This window comes from Talaromyces proteolyticus (genome assembly GCF_021365285.1).
Source record: "Talaromyces proteolyticus strain PMI_201 chromosome Unknown BGW36scaffold_7, whole genome shotgun sequence".
Taxonomy (NCBI): domain Eukaryota; kingdom Fungi; phylum Ascomycota; class Eurotiomycetes; order Eurotiales; family Trichocomaceae; genus Talaromyces; species Talaromyces proteolyticus.
In genome coordinates, this window is record NW_025764283.1 from 2,221,103 (window position 1) to 2,241,201 (window position 20,099).

The 20,099-nt window shown below is 46.9% G+C and overlaps 3 protein-coding genes across 3 annotated transcripts; 2 read left to right on the forward strand and 1 right to left on the reverse strand.

Moving 5' to 3' along the window:
• The first annotated feature begins 7,079 nt into the window (after positions 1 to 7,079).
• On the forward strand, positions 7,080 to 9,366 carry BGW36DRAFT_381445 (amidohydrolase 3). The gene has a single exon (XM_046216431.1). The coding sequence runs from the start codon at positions 7,575 to 7,577 to the stop codon at positions 9,198 to 9,200; it is 1,626 nt and encodes a 541-aa protein (XP_046071617.1). The 5' UTR covers positions 7,080 to 7,574; the 3' UTR covers positions 9,201 to 9,366.
• Positions 9,367 to 13,126: 3,760 nt separating this feature from the next.
• On the forward strand, positions 13,127 to 16,936 carry BGW36DRAFT_428676 (putative cell division control protein Cdc25; the record flags this gene model as incomplete). The annotated part of the gene is made up of 5 exons (XM_046220588.1): positions 13,127 to 13,240; positions 13,279 to 15,936; positions 15,990 to 16,262; positions 16,318 to 16,534; positions 16,602 to 16,936. 5 exons carry the CDS (start codon positions 13,127 to 13,129, stop codon positions 16,934 to 16,936), a joined length of 3,597 nt encoding a protein of 1,198 aa, XP_046071618.1.
• Positions 16,937 to 18,512: 1,576 nt separating this feature from the next.
• BGW36DRAFT_296899 (COP9 signalosome subunit CsnE) lies at positions 18,513 to 19,573 on the reverse strand (the record flags this gene model as incomplete). Its single annotated transcript, XM_046211316.1, has 2 exons — positions 18,513 to 19,492; positions 19,549 to 19,573. The coding sequence occupies 2 exons, from the start codon at positions 19,571 to 19,573 to the stop codon at positions 18,513 to 18,515; spliced, it is 1,005 nt and encodes a 334-aa protein (XP_046071619.1).
• Positions 19,574 to 20,099: the final 526 nt, after the last annotated feature.

Sequence of the window (20,099 nt, forward strand, 5' to 3'; positions counted from 1 at the left end):
GTGCTATCGTAAGTTGCGCCGCCGCCCCCCCCAGCCCACATGGCGGCCCTCGCAACCACCATCCCGGTACTACCGCGTTGCTGACCACTCCCACTCCCACTCCCACTGCCACTACGTCTCGACTTAGTCGTCTACTGACTTTACTGCTCTTTCTCTCTGCTAGACTAGCCCGTCACATGCCACCACCGAATGAGCTCATCGTGCCGGCCCAGCGAGAGAAAGGATCGAGCTGCGAGGCACAACCGCAATCTTGGATAGTCCGGATGCGGGGCCGCGCCAAACTGCCCCTCATCGGCTCATCCTGTCTGCGGCTGTCTGGCCCCTCGGTATTACGCTCAGCCCTGGTTATTTTGGAATACCCTCTATTTAAACGCGTGCCACTTTTTGTGCGAGTGGCAAGGCATCGATTCCTTTGGCTGGTGTTGACAGAATCCGGCTTTCCTCCTTCCCATCATGATATTATTCACAACCAGTCTCGATGCTTATCTGTCTAATATCATTATGATAGTGCAGCCCGGTCAGTCCGCCTCCTTGCCAGCTTGTACGACCCGGAGCAAGGGCAATACCCTCTAAGCACACCCCTTTACCAGATCCCAACCATGACTCCATGACTCCATGAATCCATTATTACGTGCCACCCGTTCATCTGGAGGCCCTTGCCCCTCCCAACCCCTCCCCCTCCCCCTCCAGGAACAGGTGACCCCTCCAAGAAAATTCAGTAGCATGTCGGTTGGTGGAAAGTCGTCATACCATGCGCGCCATCGACAAGATTGAGTAAAATCGTCCATGTCAAAGTCGTTCGGGGACCGAGCCAAAAAAAAAAAAAAAAAAATCCGATGATCCTTGCAGCGCGTCTGACAGGAATAATCGTGTCCAGCATCGACGTGTTAGTTGTTTACCACTACTATCGTGACTAAGAGTCTAAGCAAAACGGAACGGGTTCCTGCCGGCTAATGGCCCGCCGCAACCAGTCAACGCGCGCCAAATTGGCCAAATATAAGCTGTCACCGGCCACTCAGAGGTTGCACACAAACAAGGGCGGCCAATCACGGCTTGCTGCGTCATTCTCAGTAATAAGTTTTAATATTTTATTGGTTTATACCGGCTCCTCATAGGGCCTAGGCTGCTATTGAGAGAACATCCTGGCAACTGGTATCTAGACATTATTATCCGTATTTATTGGACAGGATATGCAGTGCCGGCCGTTCCTGCTGATCGAAGCCTAGACTCGCAATTTCCGAATCGACAGGCCAACCCCACTCGGCGGGTTTCTGGATGACGGCAGAAGCCGGCTTCTACTCTCAACCCGGCATTATTCTCCAAGATAGATAGGATACAAGACGGTGAGCTATCGAGACAGCATGCGGATACGTAGTACAGAATACCATGTAACTAATTAATAACTATTATAGTGTGCGATTCACCGCCTTCGCTATTCTCGCTATCTGCGTGCAAGCAGAGCGGTGAGGTCCGGAGAGCCTCTAAGATTGGCAGGCAGGACGGCAGATCGATTGGCCCAACCCCCCTCCTTTTCTGGCCGGGCTCCACTGCGGACCGGCCCTCTGAACCAGCCGTTTCGTTATCCTGAGTACAGCTTAATATCTCATTAATTCAATCTTGTATGACGAAGATGGAGAAGCATTACTATTATTAATGATGATGATGAAGACGATGATGATGATGATGATTGAGTTGATTATCACGACGATGTTCGAATGACTTGTCCGATTATTATTCCTGCAAACTCAAAGTCAATTCAATGCCACTGCGGGACCTGACCTTAGCGGTATGGCTGGCATCCCTTGCTGGTGCAACTATCTGTCTCAATTTTCGAGCTGATGGAGACCTCCCCGTATTATTGTTGATAATGTATAATTTATTATCCATCGCATCTGAGGGACGAGAAGCTGGCACCTGTCTATGTCAGGACAGCAGAGTCGGTGAAGAGCAAGCTCAGCGACATCTATTGACCGCCTCTTCGCCTGTCAGATGAAATGCCGTGCCTAATTCCACCGCATAATCAGTCGCATCTTGTTAAAAATCCATTCGTGTCTATGTTATGACTATAAGGCATTCCAATAGCCCGGGTTTTACTTAATTTCACCTGAAACCCCCCCCTCCGTGGATAAAATATCCCTGCGAGAACCATAGAACAACATAGAACGCTGATAATACTCGGCTTACCCAACGCAGCGGAAATTGTGGAATCCTCACAGGACATTGGAACAACGACCGTTTGAAACCTGAAAGTTTAACCTTGGCCTCGGGTCGTCACCATCAGGGATCTTCCGCCTATTCTATTTCTAATTCAGAAGCCACCTCCGTTAGGACACCAGGCTAGTTCGTTGGCAGGATTATTGAGGCCGCAGTGGATACCTTAGTAAAAGGGGGCAATTTCCGGCTTCCCCGACACGCTACCGATCCATCGTGGCATCGTCTATCCGACAATTGTTATTTCTTCCTTTCCCTCGCCCTGACGCTCCTGAGAAATCTCGAGAAACCAACCCTGCAATTTGCACGGTGCCGGAGAGCCGTCTTTGAGCTAAGCTCATTGATGGCATATCAACATAACGTGGAATCAACAGGTAATCGTATGATTAATATAGAGGATTATTGATAGATCGACCTGCAGTGCATCTCCTCGCATCTGCCTGCAACAGCCTCCGTCCCACGCTGATGGGTGTAGCCGCGCTCTAGACTCCTGACTCCTGAATCGTATCCCACGCGCCAGCAAGGTTTCGTCTGTTGATTCGCGACTAATTAAGTGGCTTGTTAGATGTAGTTGCGAAATGGGTGTAGGTGCAGATGATGGCTGGTTCGACGAGTTGTCGATCGTCGATATGTACTAGAATGAGAGCTCATATCTTGAGTACGCATAGATCCAAAATATCATCTCTTGTTCCTGGTCCAATATTTTGGTGCTGATAAAGTTTTGGAGGAAAAGGGATAACATAATCCCCACCCGAACGGCCACCACAACCTAGTGACCACTATGCTTCCAAAACGCGTCCCATAACAATTCCATATAAATTCAACGCGCTAATATACCACCAATTCGCAATAAAACCCAAAAAATTCGGCTGAACAAGAGGGACGAATATTATTAGCTATTTCCAATTTACAAAATAAAAAAATCCCCAATATTGGACGAGCGGCAAAGATTTACAATATTCCTCGAACAACACTGCGGCGCAGACTAGATGGCACTCAAGAAAGATCTCAAACACGAGCTAATGGATATAAATTGACTGAATTTGAAGAGTAATGCTTGTCAAATGGATATTAGATCTAGATAAACGAGGATTTCCTCCCTGGCCAACTCTTGTACAAGAAATAACTATCTTCTTTTTCAACATAGAAATCAGCAGGTTGAAGAGAGTTGGGTATACAATCTAGTTCAACATCACTCAGAGCTTAAATCATAATTTTCACGAAGATATAACTACAAGGGTACTAAATGCAAAGATCTGAAGATAATTCAAAGGTATTTTAACCACATACAGAAGCTATATTGAAATATAGCATCTTACCAAAAATATTTATAACTTTGATAAAACTATATTTACTATAGAGCTTTATACAACTGCAAAAGTTATAATTAAAAGCGATTAATATAACAGATCATATCTATTACAACCTGGTAATCGAGAATGGGTGATTGCAATTGAGGCAGTTAATTCTACTGGATAGGCTCTGCCTTCGTTCGTGATTTTCAAAGCAAAAAAATGCCTACAATATAGCTGGTTGAGACTCTTTCAGCTAATTGGAAAATCACTATTAGTGATAATGGATGGACAACAGATAAGATTGACATGGATTGGCCCATTAATCACTTCATTCCTCTTACGAATGTCTGTGCAATGGGAAGATATCGAATGCTTATTCTTGATGGCCATAGAAGTCATTTAACTGCTGAATTTGGCCATACATGCACTGAGAATTATATTATCCCAATCTATATGCCTCTGCATTCCTCTCATCTTTTGCAGCCTCTTGGTGTTAGCTATTTTGCTGTTTTAAAACAGCAATATGGACAGCTTGTTGAGCAGCGGATGAGGATTGGATTCAATCATATTGGCAAAATCGACTTTCTTACTGCATTTCCAAAGGCCCGTACGATGGCAGGTAAAGCTGACACTGTTCGGGATAGCTTTATGGCAACTAGATTAGTGCCATTTGATCCAAATCGAGTTTATCAACAGCTTACTATTCAATTGAGAACTCCAACCCCACTCCAAGTCGATCAAGCAATTCACAATCATCTTGCTTACAAACACCTCAAAGTCCACGTCAATTCAAGCGCCAATTAAGCACAATTAAAAGGCGTATAAATGAGCGCAGATCAAGCCTATTAGGGGTTATTGATCAAGCAGTTGATCGCATATCTAAAGCTTATGAAATGAGTTCAAATAAGCTTCTAATTGTACGAACAGAACTTCATGATTTACGAGCTGCAAATGAGAAAGAGAAGCAAAAACGTCGCAGATCTATGGCTCAGATATCTCATGCGCAAGACCTTACTAGAGAAGCAGCGCAGGCGCCTATACAAGGTCAAATTGAGGCATCTCAAATTGATATTACTGCTCCGGCCGAGCCTGAGCTGCCAGTCTCGCAAGCACTCGTACGCCGCCAATTTCGGTGTAGTGAGTGTAATATTCTCGGGCATAGAAGGCCTCAATGCCCTAGTCGTGCTAGTAGTTAACTTTTTGTATATAATTATTATTTCGGTCTGGAAATTGAGAATTGAAATCAATATAGAGAGCATTCTCGGGCGGAAGTGGCCACTCACTTGTGGTGGCCGTTCGGGTGTGGATTACGTTAAAAAGCGGAGTCAAAGCTTGTGAACCCTTGTGTAAACAGTTCCAAGAACTTATCAAGTTGGTATATTTAGATGCACCCAGATGGCTTTATCCAGTTTTATTGTTCAGAATTAATAATTCAGGGCATTGAAATTGCTTGTTTAATGACTATACTCACTAGTTAAACAGCTGACGTGGAGCATCGAAGTCCAAATACTATTGTAGCCTCCAGCTGTCAAGGTAGTATACTATATATCAACATTGAAATCAGCTTTGCTGTCTATTATGGACGTATGGCAAGTCATATGCGCAAATAGGCTTGTTTGTTTGATGCTCAACTTGAGAAATTCCATGCTTATGGTAGCATCAATTAAGCCAGGCATGGAGTCAAGTGTTTACATAACTAGTATATATTTAATTTAGGGAATGTCCAATCTTATATATTCCAGCAACCAATTTGGCATCTATCCATGTTCAAGATGCCTCAGCTACAGCATTGGACTAGATGAATACTAACATTTGAAATATGAAAATATACACCAGTGGCCTACCCAACAATTTAACCTCTATTTTTATTGCTCAATGTATGTCAAGTATTCAGCTGCGTGCACCTGCCTATTGTCGACATGCCGCGATACCCCATCTCTAGACTCCTCCTGACATTTGAACCTGTTGATAACTACCATTGCGTCTTTTCTTGCTTCTGCACGCTCTCTTCAGATATCGGCGCATCCTAGAATTAGTCGCTTCTCAGGAATATGGGCCGCCGTGCAACCATGGGAAGATTTTTGAAGGGTCAATCGCAAGAGACGCGAGATGGAGGAATTCTTTTGGTCTTTTGGCATGGCACCCGTATCCAGACATAATATTGATTGAACCAAAACCTACGAGGATTAAGCAAAAAGGCTTGCTATCTCACAATTGGGGTGGTCTGACTCTTGGTTTGACACGATAGGACGGTAGGGTTCACGAAAGAGTGGACTGGTCTTTACCTCCGCACCACCTTAACTATTATGGTCTCGATATCAATCAGCTAATGGCTCTAAATAGACGAGATTGTTAGTAGACCACTTCGCGTTACCTCTGATGGCTGCCTGCATGGACTCTTTTGATGACGGTAGTGGGACTCGAGAGAGGCTCACGTATATTTTTATGAATTTTACTCATCTCCATGACTCATTTCACCATATTTACCGGAGCAAGATTCTACAATATCCTGCAAATGTAGAGAGAAAATCGTGGCCAAGTCTTCTTTGTTTGAGTTGTAAAAGATATCTCAACACACTCGGTCAGGGACAAAAACTATTAAAAAAACTCTGGGATCTTGGAAGAATTCAAATTTCTATATTTTAAAGGACTAATTTATTCAGGAACCTGTTCATGTCTCTCGGCATTCCTTCATTCCGCTCACCACCTAGAGGACACAATTGCTGTTTTGCCAGAGATTGCGCATTCTCATTCGTCTGGAAACACCAGGAGATATGAAATTTTAATAAGATATAAATACAGGTATACGAAAACCCAGAAAGAACAGTACGAATGTGCTACGGCGATTGAGACACTACGTCTAGTTCTAAATTTCGCCGTCCGTTAGGATACCATGCATCTTCATTAGATAGGTGTGCAAGTTAGACCCATAGCTTCTTATGTAGAAAAGGATAGATTGCTGATGTGACCATGCCACCAACGTCCTGCCTTGACGATATACCTACCGATGACCCTCAGGGTTTATTTCTTAATTCAGAATTATATAAAACGCATATCAATGAGGAAGACATGGCCCCCCGCCCTAAGCAGGAGCAAGACGAATAGAATGATCTTATACATGCAGGGAAGGGGTGAATAATATGAGCGAAGTAGTCCTGCGCAATCCTGTATTCGTTGTCAGAGAAAACAACACAGGGCTGGAAGAGAAGTTTGCAAAAGCCTTGGAAACTGATATGGCGATAAGTTACGAAAGTGAATTTCGAGGACTCCCGGGCATGTCGATCGTATTCGAATTATACTCTGGATTGAGCGAGGCGGCTGTTAATGTTAAGGGGGTGGTAATCGGACTGGATAAACCTAACTAGCTTACCTCTGTGATAGAACAGTTCTCACACGAATCATTTTCTTTGTTCGGTCCCCTGACAATGAACTTTCAGTTTAGAAGTGTCACCGCACTATCCTCTGCAAATTCACTATATGTCGCCTCAGCTCTACTGCAGGATCTTAAAGTCAAGTTTTCTCCTTTTAATAGAAAAACCGATTATTTCCCTTTGAAATCTACTCCTATCATACAAATGAAGGTGGCGAGCAACTTCTGGATCTCGGGTTCACACCCAAGCTGGTTGGCTCTTCCGTGACAAGAAGTGAAGATAAATTCGACCTGTACAGTGTGACGACAAAAGGTCGAATAAGCAGGAAAAAGAGCACGAGTTAAACTGTTCACTTCACTATAGTTAATATCGATACATTTATTCTTCGTGTTGTACCCTTGGAATTTTTCTAGCATAACTCGTTAGGGCTTGACGAAACTGGCACCGGCTACCCCCAGTAGAGAAACATGTTCGTGCAGCAAATTCAATATCTATAGAAGCCTGTGGAATGACTTAGCATGGCACAAATGTAATTACTATGAGCCTGTGAAAGGTGATTTACTATGAGGCTTTTACCAAGGAACCCCACATCTGATATCGATACGGGTCGCTGATAAGCCCGCAATCGGACATTTTCGCATCGGGGGCGACTTCACTTGTTCAACTACCTCTTCTGTGTCATCATAGCTGGCCCAGCATGACCACTGTTTTCACCAACGGGCGCTTCTTCACGGGGAGCGGCAGTGGTGGCCAGGACGATGCCTCTTTTGAAGAATGCATGGTCATCGAGAATAACACAATCACCCATGTTGGCAGCGTGACCGACGACGCAGTCACCCAGGCAAAAGCGAATGGTGCTGCCGTCCAACATCTCGGGAGTAAATATATTCTTCCTGGGTTTATAGATGGGCATATGCATCTGCTTCTTCTAGGTCAATCGCTCCAGAAACTCGATCTCGACGGCTGTACGAATCTCAACGAGATCCGTACCACTGTCAGTGCATATGCAAAATCTCATCCAGAGACTCCTCGGATTCTGTGCAAAGGCTGGATGCAGAGCATGACAGATAACGAAGCTCTAGCATCAATGCTGGATGATCTTGACTCTCGCCCAATCTATATCGATGCTAAGGATCTGCATTCAACCTGGTGTAACTCGGCAGCACTCCGGGAATTAGACGTTGACGGCATGGCTGATCCTCCCGGTGGAACAATACATCGAGATGAAAATGGTAAAGCATCGGGGCTCCTCAGTGAAGCTGTTGTCTTCTCGTTGATTTGGCCACATCTCGCACGTGTCGCTTCCATGGAGGACAAATTGAATGCACTGCGCGGTGCTATCTCTGCATATACTGCTTGTGGATATACGGGCTTGGTTGATATGGCAATGGATGATAATTCCTGGGAGACTCTTCTGATATTACGACAGCAGGAGCAATTGACTCTGCGGATCGCTGCTCACTGGCTGATCGTTCCCTCGACAGACCCTAGCGCGGATCTCGCACAGGTAGAGAGAGCAATTGAGCTCCACGGCAAATACAACCTACAAACTTCACCTGAGTTTCGCATTGCAGGAATCAAAGTCATCTGTGACGGTGTTATCGATGGATGCACGGCCGCCCTTCTCGAGCCGTATACTCTGAATGGCATCTCATGCGATCCGCTCTGGCCAGCAGAAAAGCTTGAGCCAGTGGTGCGACGCGCAGTGCAAGCAGGGTTACAATGCGCGTTGCATGCCATTGGCGATGCCACTGTGCACACTGTGCTGAATGTTCTCGAGGCGCATGCCAATCGGGACGGCCGTCACCGAATCGAGCATCTCGAAATGACGACGGCTGAAGACGCAGCGCGGCTGGGTAAACTCGGTATCACGGCATCTGTGCAACCGGTGCATTCAGACCCGGATATTCTCCGAGCGTGGCCGTCACTTATCGGACATGAGCGGTGTCGTCGAGCATTCGCATACCGAGACTTTTTGGACGGCGGAGCTACTTTGGCCTTTGGTTCCGACTCTCCCACAGCGCCGTTTAAGCCATTCCCCAATGTGTACACGGCGACGACAAGGAAGTCTGCCCGGCTGCCCGACTCAGATGAGACCGTGAATCCCAACTTCGCGTTGCCGTTGGTCACGGCCATGACAGCTGCAACGGCTGGGGCGGCATATTCGTGTTTTGCAGATAGCATTACCGGGAGGTTGCAAACAGGGCTGAGTGCTGATTTTGTTGTGGTGGATATGGTGTGGTCGAAAGATAAATTATTACAGGCAACTGTAGAGGAAACTTGGTTCAACGGAGTGAATGTGTTTCGGGCGAAGACAAACTAGGGTGTACATATCAATTGATGACATCTGTTGCTGATTGCCAACTGATATTGAGAACGGAAACTGTATATATTGTATGATACAGATAGAATTGCTGTTGTACATGCATTATCTGTGCGGATATTCTGTACTTCTCGTTTGGCATATATTCGCTCAAAATGAACTGATATTTCAATAATGTTTTTTAAATATAAGGACATATGTAATGCTAATCAAAATGATATAACATTGAAAGCCGCCTAGAGTTTATTGGAAGACAAGACTCACAAGACCTACGCAAGGCGTTGCAAGTACAACTCGCAATTCTGTGGCCTTTCGGGTCCTGTTTATATCCAATGTGCTCATGCTGCGTCCTGAATAAGATATCTGTCAACTTCATTGATGTGATATCTCCTTGCTTGGAAAAGTCGATAATGTACCTGACCGGAGCCAAACAATAGAAGTTACAGGTAAATAGATCTAATTACTAGAAATATCATTATCGTCCTAAAGAATCCATAGCCCCAGACTAAGTAAGGAGACAGATCGATTCTTTTCTTACGGAGGTTTTTCCTGCTGGTATATCATTCAAATATGATATCGGCGCTCCGAATCAGATTGTTATCCACAGTTTTGAAGCCTGGACAAAGGATTAAAGTAATAAAGGAAGGGTCAAAAGGTGATGAATCACTAGATGCGGGGTGATTCCGTTGATAGCTCAGATAGATAAAATCCGAAGAACATCAGACATGTGATGTTTCAGATGTGAGTTATTTGATGTCCCTTTTCTGTGACTATTTCTTGGCGATTAGTCGACTGATGAAATTGTGATTGTTCTGACTCGTACCGCTCTGTATGGAGGATGGAGGTTGACTGCCGAACGCCCGCGTGTCTCGGCCAAAACGGTCACGATCGTCGATAACCGTCCGACCTTACTAGTGACTGCAATCAATAGCGCCGCTTCTTACGGGTGGCGGCCTGTGAAAGTGCCAAATTTGTGCGAATTCGTATCAATAAGGAGTATTATTTTGTTGATAGTACGTTGCAGACTAAAAGCGGCACAATTTCGGGGTTGCTTTACAGTTTGTACTCCCTAACTTATTCCGTGGACTGGAGGAAAGGAAGTGTATTTTCATGAGCTATTGAGACGGTAATTTTCGTCATGAGGGACGAGCATTTCGGCCACCGAGGTAACACGTTATTGATCAGACCACGTCGCAGCAATATTAATCATATGAATCTGCAGTCAAACCAAGGCGAGGAAAAGTGCAAAAGCCCGTCAAAACCGTTAGCAAGATCGCAAAAGTTAGACGTTGATCGTCTCAGAGGCAGTCGATCAACAGCTGTCACCCCCTCAATTGCATAAAAGCTAAAGAGGACGGACCCAAGGATCGATTGATGCTTAGTCTTGAGCCTTGGGCTGAACTTGAGACTAGAAAGGTCCAAGGTTTTACGCTGTCCTCTTTACTACCCGACGGAAGTAATTGTTAACCGGAGTGCGTTGCATTCAATATTTGACAATACTTAGTAGTTAGAACTATCAGTGCAGCGCAAGCCAGATTAATAAATTACCAACATATTAACTGCCGAGCACGGTCTGCTCCACGAGGATTGGTGTACAGTTAATCTCCTGCGTAGTCATACTGAGCTGTACGTACGTCCGGGCTGCAGCTAAGACAGATTATTCTCGAAGAGTAACATCATACGTAGAGATCCTTGTTCAAACGTCGAACAGGCAACATGAATTCGTTCCACTTTCCAGAAGTAACGCCATGCGCCAACGAGTATCGGTTACGAGAATGTTGGTTTTATGAAATGCTAAATAGCTTGTGGCAGGCCAGACGATTCACACATAGACCAGGAAGAATTGAGTATCATTATTGTCAGGCGAGACACATGCGGTGCCACTCCACCCTGATAGTTAGAGTTTTGCCTATAAGATGCCCCTCCAAATGCCGACTTTACAGCGTTGACTCAACTTCGTGAATGCGCGTCATGTATGCACGGAGCAAGCCTCGCAGCCTCGGCGAAGCAACGGCTTTGCGCCGGCACCTGAGCCTCTAATGAACGGGTCCTGCCCAGCGACTGCCTCACTGCAAATCATTGTGTTCGCCGGGTGGAGGTTACCGCGGTACTGTTCTATGCGCAGGGGGGTTTCGGCAATGCAATTTGCCTGGGGAGCCTGGGGAGCCTGGGGTACATGCAGATGCGATGCAGATGAAGTGGCTTGTACGGAGTCAGTTGTAGTCCCTAAGTTCAGAACTTGTCACGACACTAAGAAAAAGATTGTTGTTGGTGGTTTTGATTGGTGTAGCGTGGATTAGGGCGACCAATTTCCAAGGGTATCCTCGCCACTCGCGATTCGCTCGCTCGTTCAATTATTAAGAATACCATGGTAGTTTGCCATCTCTTGGCACTGGCTGCGGCGCTGGTGCGAAGTTTGGACGAGCCAGCCAGTGCCCATCGCGATCTCCCCACCCCACAAGCCATCTAACAAGTAAGAAGTAAGAAGTGAGAAGTAGGGATAAGAAGTGACAAGAGGTGATGCATTGCCCATATCTCGCGATGGATCAGATAAGCAGCTCACGCGACGGGACGATCTGGGTTCGATCATCAGCAATAGTGAATAATCTCGCAGCAGTCAGTTTCTTCGCGGTGGGAGAGCGCGCGAGAGAGAGAGGCAGATGACGGAGGGAGCGCTTAGTCATGATCGGCCCAATCATGTACCGAGTGCCGCACATAATACATGGACTCATGGAGCATGGCCTGTAAGGACGTCGTACGGGCGGCGGGCCCACCCCGCACAGGCCCAAGCGAGCGCTGGCCAGTCAGCGCCCGAGGATAAATTACCGTACGGCGCCGTGACTACTGCTGTAATGCTCCTCGTGTCGGCCACTGCCGCTGTCACTGCCGCTCCTGCTGTATGACTATGTATGTCCATCATGTTCATATGAATATGAAATAAAAATGCTAATTATGAGCAGGAGGGCTACTAGGCCTTATTATTACCAAAGGCTTCCATTCACTAGTATCGGACAAGAAACCATGATGAACAGCCCCAAGGATCAGTCCATCGCAAGCAGGACAATGCTCCAATAACTGCTGTACTGGCATACACCAGCCAGTATGAGCATAATAAAAGAGCCGAACAAGAGATAATTAATTATAGAACTACCATATAAAAAAAGGAAAGAAAGAAAGAAGCCAATATAAGGAAATAAACAAGATTAAATAGAGAATAATAGTCCTGATGATGTACTCTTAGCCACCCACAAAGACGCCCGCCGTGGCTCCACCTCCACTGTGCCGCGCCTGGTCGGTCGCTAAGAGGGCGGGAAGGCTCTGGCCCTCGCGTCGCTTCCTGCCTCCGCCGACCGCTCGCCCGGTCCTTGGTGGTAACCACCGCTGGTCTCTGTCTGCCTCTGCTGCTGCTGTTGCTGGATGTGACTTCGCCCGCTCCGTCTCATGCTCACGTCTCACTCCCTCTCTCTCTTCTCCTCTGCCCTTCCCCATTCCCCTTCCCATCGTCTTGAAGTGCTGTGCAGTTGCCACTGATTGTCCTCCAATGCGCTGAAGAACATCGCCCGCTCGCTGATCACGCTCTCGCTCGCATCTCATTCTCTGCTGGATCAAAGCACACCACCCCTCCTTCCATTCCCGCCCCTGGCTCCTCGCTCATCCGCCTACGCCCGGCACTCACACTCGCCTCAGCTGTCCTCTCTGCTGCCTCGATCAGTCCGACTGTACTGCGTTACATACGCCGAATCTTCCCGCCAACGCAACCCTAACACTCCCTCCGTCATCCCACCCCCTCCAGGTGACCGTGGGAAGTGTCATCTGTCCCCCCGAGTCATGAGCCTGTAATATATTCTTCTTCCTTGAATCTGAAACCATTGCACTCGCCAAAGAGCGGCCGGGAAACCTCCATTTCCTGACTGCTGTCGAACGTCATGTATCAGGCTGGTGTGGAACCCGTGGCCCTCAACCTGCACTCCGGCTTTGCCTCCAAAACTGGCGCCTTTGCGACTACTCTGCGCTACACCGACGACGAGCAGTCTGACATGGTAGGCTCGCCTCCCCGCACTGGCGGTGGCCGCCAAAGAAGTCACTCGATACAGCAAGAGCTCGGTCAGCCGTCACCACAACGACAGAAATCACCCATGAAAATCACCGAGCCCCCCCCGCCCTCTATGTGAAAGCCTTATACGACTACGATGCCGATGATCATACGAGCCTAAGTTTCCGCCAAGGGGACATCATCCAGGTCCTCAACCAACTCGAGACTGGATGGTGGGATGGTGTCATCGGCAATGTTCGTGGCTGGTTCCCCAGCAATTACTGTGCCGTAGTGACCAATCTCGACGAAATCGAGGAGCTCAGCAGCCGCCGCATGATGACCGATGCTGGTGACACCAGCGCAGAGTCTGGTGTCGACGAAGATTACGAAGACGAGCATGAAGATGAACTGGATTTCGATCACAACCAGCGCGATTCTCATCCCATCCTCCCCATCGAAGGCGCTGGTCCAGTCGAACAAGAAGAAGCCGCTTTCTGGATTCCACAAGCAACACCTGATGGCCGGCTGTTCTACTTCAACACTTTGACTGGAACTAGCACAATGGAACTACCGCTTGAGAATCCGTTGCTGGCGAATGAAGCCGGCCCTCGCGATCGCAACAATTTCTTTGTTCCCGAGCAGACGCGCCCTCCTCCTGAAATGATGGCACGAGGTGTTGAACGTGATGAAGATGATTATGACGGTTCTGGCTCGGAGGGCGAGGGTGAGTCTTTGATGCTAGCCTCGCGTGATTCGATGTCCCGGAGACGGCGCTCTTTAACCGACGATGTGTCTCCAGCTACGTCGATGGACTCTCTAAACCCATCTCCAGTCACCAAAGTTGCCCAACAGGCGAAGTATACCGGACAAACTTCATTCCCACAATCTATTGCACGTCCGTCCAATCCATCATCATCGATCCCGCGACACTTTGTTGATGATACACCGGAGTCAGCAATTACTTGGTCCGACTTGCTAGAGAATATGCGCAATGCCATTGAAGCTTATAGACAAACCATTCGCAGCGGTGACAGCGGCGAATACGTTCGAAAAGCGGAAGCCATCTCCGACCACCTTCGCCTGTTACTTGCTGCTGGATCAGATACTACAGATAACCACTCTGGAAATCCTTCCATAATTTCATCCAATCGCACCCTCTACCCACACTTCCGAGATATGATGTCTAAGTTTTCTAAACTAGTTTTATCTTCTCATATTGCTGCATCAGATTGGACAAATCCTGATTCCGCTACAAAGTGCCTGCAGGAAGTAGATGGTGTTTGGCAAGGTGTTTGCGGCTACGTAGAGGTAGCGCACCGACAACGTGGTGAAACTATCAATCGGATTGTGCCTGGTTTTGTACTCAACAGCTTCACAGGTGGGCACTGGCTTAACAATGGCATTAAAAACAGCGAATCCGGTGCTACATCTTTCTTGGAGCCCGAGAGTCAAGATTTTACTCAGGAGGCATTAGTGTCTCTTGATGCTGCACTGCTTGATCAGATCGACGTGATGAGAAAATCACTCGCACTAAGTATCAGAAAGCTCGAGGAACAATTAGTTTTGGGCCAAAAGGCAATCACTCAAAAACAACATCGCTCGTTAAGTGACACTATTTGCCTTGCAGCTCTTAGCGTCATTGAAAAGTACCGACCCTGGATCATGACGGTGGAGTCAATTAATCTAGCTTCACTCGGGACAAGTCTGCAGAACCCCCAGCTGGTCGACTTTGGTATGCAGAAACAGCGAGTCTATGAAACAATTGCCGATCTTGTCCTCAGTTGCCAGTCAGTTTCCGCCCCCCTAGGCGATGAATGGGCTGAATTGCGAGGGGATTCTCTCGAAGATCGCTTGAATACTGTACGAAGTGTCGCTCGTCAACTTGAGGCCTATACGTCACAAATCGGATTCTCGCTATCGCTTTTGCAAGAGCAGATACCAGAGCAATCTCGAACCACCAATGGCCAGACTCACTTCATCGATGATGGTGGTATACTCGACCCTTTCCAGAAGAACACCAATCGTGCGGAATCTGGAAAACGTAGAGGGACTGAATCTTCGGTTCAAGCCCTGCCTACGTTCACCATAGGAATCGAAGATGAAGATACGCAAGTACGTCGAAACATGAACAAAGCTCATCGTTTCTTCGGTCAAGCTCCTCCAACTACAATTACAAGGGAGCCACTCCGTGAGCCAGTTGCAGTACCCGAAGAAACGCCTTGGTTCTTGAACTTCGATCATGAAGGTGAAGTGTTCTATGATAACAAGTCTGACGTGCCGGCTCTCAAATGTGGCACCTTGGAGGGATTGGTTGAACAACTAACCCGACACGATAAACTGGATGCATCTTTTAACAATACTTTTCTTCTCACATACCGCTCCTTCACCACAGCCGCTGAACTGTTTGATAAACTCGTTCAACGGTTCGGTATTCAGCCTCCATATGGATTAAATCCCGACGAACTACGAATGTGGGTCGACCGCAAGCAGAAACCCATTCGATTCCGCGTCGTGAACATTTTGAAAAGCTGGTTTGAAAACTTTTGGATGGAACCGAGTGATGAAGCAAATATGAATCTTCTCCGACAGGTTCATGATTTCACTAAAGACTCGATTGCAACAACAAAGACTCCAGGTTCTCCACAACTTCTAAGCGTAATTGAACAGCGTCTACGTGGTCAAGACACCACAGTGAAGAGACTTGTTCCTACCCAGAGCATGCCTATCCCCCCCCTATTTTACCTAAGAACATGAAGAAGCTCAAGTTCCTCGATATAGACCCGACTGAATTTGCCAGGCAGCTTACTGTCATCGAGTCGAGATTGTACGGAAAGATTCGTGCAACTGAGTGCTTGAACAAAACTTGGCAGAGGAAGGTAGCTACTGGGGAAAGCGAACCAGCTGCCAATGTTAAAGCTTTGATTTTACACTCGAACCAGTTGACTAACTGGGTTGCTGAAATGATTCTGACTCAGGGCGATGTGAAGAAGCGCGTCGTTGTGATTAAACATTTTGTCAACGTAGCAGATGTAAGCTTTCTTTTTGTGTGAATTGTGTCGCCGTCTCTCGCTAATTCTTCCTCAGAAATGCCGTACCCTCAACAACTATTCTACGCTCACATCGATCATTTCAGCACTTGGCACTGCTCCCATACATCGCCTGGGCCGTACATGGGCCCAAGTAAGCGGCCGCACTTCTGCTGTTCTCGAACAAATGCGGAGGCTCATGGCGAGCACGAAGAACTTCGGTGAATACAGAGAGACATTACATGCAGCGAATCCTCCTTGCATTCCATTCTTCGGTATGGTGGAAATCAAACTCTATTTCTGGGTGCTTGTCATATGTGTGTTTGCTAACTCTTTTTATAGGTGTGTATCTCACCGATTTGACTTTCATCGAAGACGGTATTCCGTCACACACCCCTTCCGACCTCATCAACTTCAATAAACGAGCCAAAACAGCGGAAGTTATCCGCGACATCCAACAATACCAGAATGTTCCATATCAATTACAGTCAGTGCCGGAACTGCAGGACTATATTCTGAGTAACATGCAAGCAGCCGGCGATGTTCATGAGATGTACGACCGTAGCTTGGAAGTCGAACCAAGAGAGCGGGAGGATGAAAAGATTGCTAGGTATGGCAAAAACACCGACGTTCCTGGGAACTTAACTATTGCATCAATTGTAGCAGCGATTCGTTGAACCCATTCTTCTGGCACAAAGCGTTCCAATGTTCCCTTTAGACATTCCTCTTCTCTACGCCCATTTTCACTTCTATCCTCTTTATTTCTCGATTTTTCCTTGATGATACTTATGTGTGATACGACGATACGTCTTGTCTGCCCCTACTTGTACCCGCATATTTGCCGGACTGGTCTATTTTCACCGCATTCATGTGGAAGCACAGGAGTATATACATAAAGGCCATCCATCTATCTATCCTACATTTTCTCCGCCGATAGGCGACGGATATCCTGCTGGCATTTGCATTGGCTTGGCCATATCCACTTGTTGACCGCTTATCTTCATTGTCCCTTTTCAGCGTCTCTTATCATTCCTTATCTCATCACATCTGAGACACTGCGGGCACTTAACTAACGTTCCTTGCGTAGACTCCTCTCCGAATCAGGCTTCCTATAAGCTCTGATCGACGGTTGAAACCTGAAACTGTCCGTGTCGCATGTTGCCAGCCCCGGTACCCCTGTCGAAAACGATGTCACAATTTTCCTTCAGTGGGGTTAACCGTCTTCCCGGCAAATCTCGTTGCTGGGACCATGACATGATTTGGGTCCCACGTGGTTATTCTCGTTGTAGCTGGCGATTCGCGAATCGCGACCCGCTGATTTGCGTGCAACATTGACGCCATAAGAATCCTTCGGTATCGCCTATCACGGTCAACTCCATTTTGCCTAGCCGTCTTAGCCGCCGAGCTCCACTTGTTGCATGTATTGCATAACATTTCCCACCAAAGTCTCGTCATTTTAATTACTCTCGCTTGCGATCTGCAAGTTTCCCTGCTGATCGCCGTGCCATACGACACTCTACTTTACCGCCCATTCTCACCAAACAACTCCATCGATCATGATAACGACCATGAACTTTACATTTCACGACTAGAAATTTATGACCCGACGTTTCGACATTGGTATCCTTGTCGTTGCTATGATTTACTTATAAATACTCGACACATAACATCCCCGACAAGAGGTTTTGTTTTGACAAATTATTCTGTACATACATGTATTCTTCCACGTTTACGTATATTATTTCTTACGACGGGAAAAAAAGAAAATTGTCAATGATGTACCTATTTGGTTTGTTTTGTCACTATATTATGTGATATATAATCATTTGATTTTCTATATCAATAGTCTTATATTTCATTCGCCTGCTATTTTTGTCGCTCTTTAGGTTAGCTTTTCTGGGGCATTTATGTGGGTGTAGCGAAACCATAGGTTGGTGTTGATGAGTGGTCTGAAATTAATGACATGCTATGAAATCTCACACTATTTACCACATGGCTCATTTGGCTGTGTATTGAGTTCGTCGATGTCCTGTTTATTTGACACAAAACTGGTGGCCTGAACTATTTGGCTTTTGAAGGGAGGAACGAACGCATCAGTGATGTGATCTTTTCTATGAAAGCATTACTGCCATTTCCTCCGTAGAATATTCATTCATTCTATGTTGTTTATCTCGTGACAATATGCTTTTCCTTGAACTTGGCCAAAAGCTATGCACGAAATCTGAAGATTAAGCATAGTCAAAGGATTTCACGCTAAGCTTGCGAACTGCGGTTCTCAGCAGTTTCCCTGATACCTAGAAAGAGAGTCTTTTTGATATCAACGGCGACGAGGCCGCTAACCTCTTCCGATACAATGCGATGTCCATCACGAACAACTTTCCCTAGCTGTTGGTCCTTTGCAGCCCCGCCTCTATTCGTTCCCCCTTCAATCCCGCGAACCACTTTTTTAACCTTCTGACTTAAGTCCATAATCTGCTTGCTTCCGTAGTTACGGGTGGTGAAAAGCGGGCTTTGGCTGAGCGTCGCGACCCAATACTTATTCCATAAGAGCGAAAGAATTTGAGTGTCTAATGTGCTCTTGAAATGTGATACCTCGAGAGCGTAATATTGCGAAGCGTGTGCGCCAAAATCCTCGACCTTGTTCAAGGGTATACTCTGATATTCATCGTCTTCGGCTTCCTCCTTTGGAGCCGTATAGCCCTTTGGATACGTACGGAATGCACCAATTTCAACTTTTCCAGCAGATATAGTACGATCTGGGTCAATCACAACAGCCACAAAGGGGTCACTCATTTGTTGCATGGACTGAGTCGAAACGTCGATGCCGGATAGCCAACATCCGTAACCCGGGTGACTATGGTACCAGCCAACCGCATTCTCCATCCTGCCCGAATCACGACATGATTGTAAGTATCCGACCATATATTCATTCGCATCGTCCTGGGCATTCACACGCGTTTCTGTGCCTTCGACAGGAAGTCTGAATGCATCGGTGACGACGAACGTCTCCGCGGCAATGTAGCCTTGCATCAAGCCCATAACCTCCAGCGATCCTCCAGACCGTGCATGCATAACCATTTTGAGTAGGGCGACGGCCGAAATCCTCACCGACTTGAAGTATCGAGGGTCATTCTTCCATGGCTTGGCGTCTGAGAGAACTTTGTGAGCGGCTTCATCATAATCATAAAGAGCATCTCTTTTTGGATCGGCGAGTTGAACGGCGTTCTCGAATTCTAACTGCATTAGAGTGCCCTGTTGATCTCGGTGAGGTTTTTTGGGATCGACTTACCCCAGGACTGCTGTGCAGCCTGCATGATGAAGCTTTGAAAGCTTACAACAAGCTTTTTGCGAGTATTTTGGAGATCAAGACGCTATATGTGTAGATAGGGAATACCGCCAATAAAAAAGATCAGTCTTCAATCACAGCTTTCAGTAGAGAAGAGGTGTGCCACCGCAACAGCAGCAAGTGAAACAGATAAGACAGCTCCGATAGTCGATGCGGAGACCGGCAGGTGGGGTGACGGCTTGTGTGCCTGAGGCACAAGCACCAGGCGGTGGCCAGTGGCAGAAGCGTGCCTGTGTCGGCGTTGCCCTGGCGACGCGTGAAACCAGCTGATCGCTCTTACTCCTTCCCACCCTATATACATACATACACATCACTGCACCACGCCAGTCGGGCAAGATCTCTCGCTTCTTCCTCGATCACGCACCACCTTATGGCATTGAAATCGAATCCGCTCGACTGATTCTGCGTGCTCCTGTCATCTCGAGTTTCTTCTCATCTGCTTGTGTTTCCCGATTTTGCCCTTCCACCCGGGAAGACGGGCCTGCTTCGCAGCC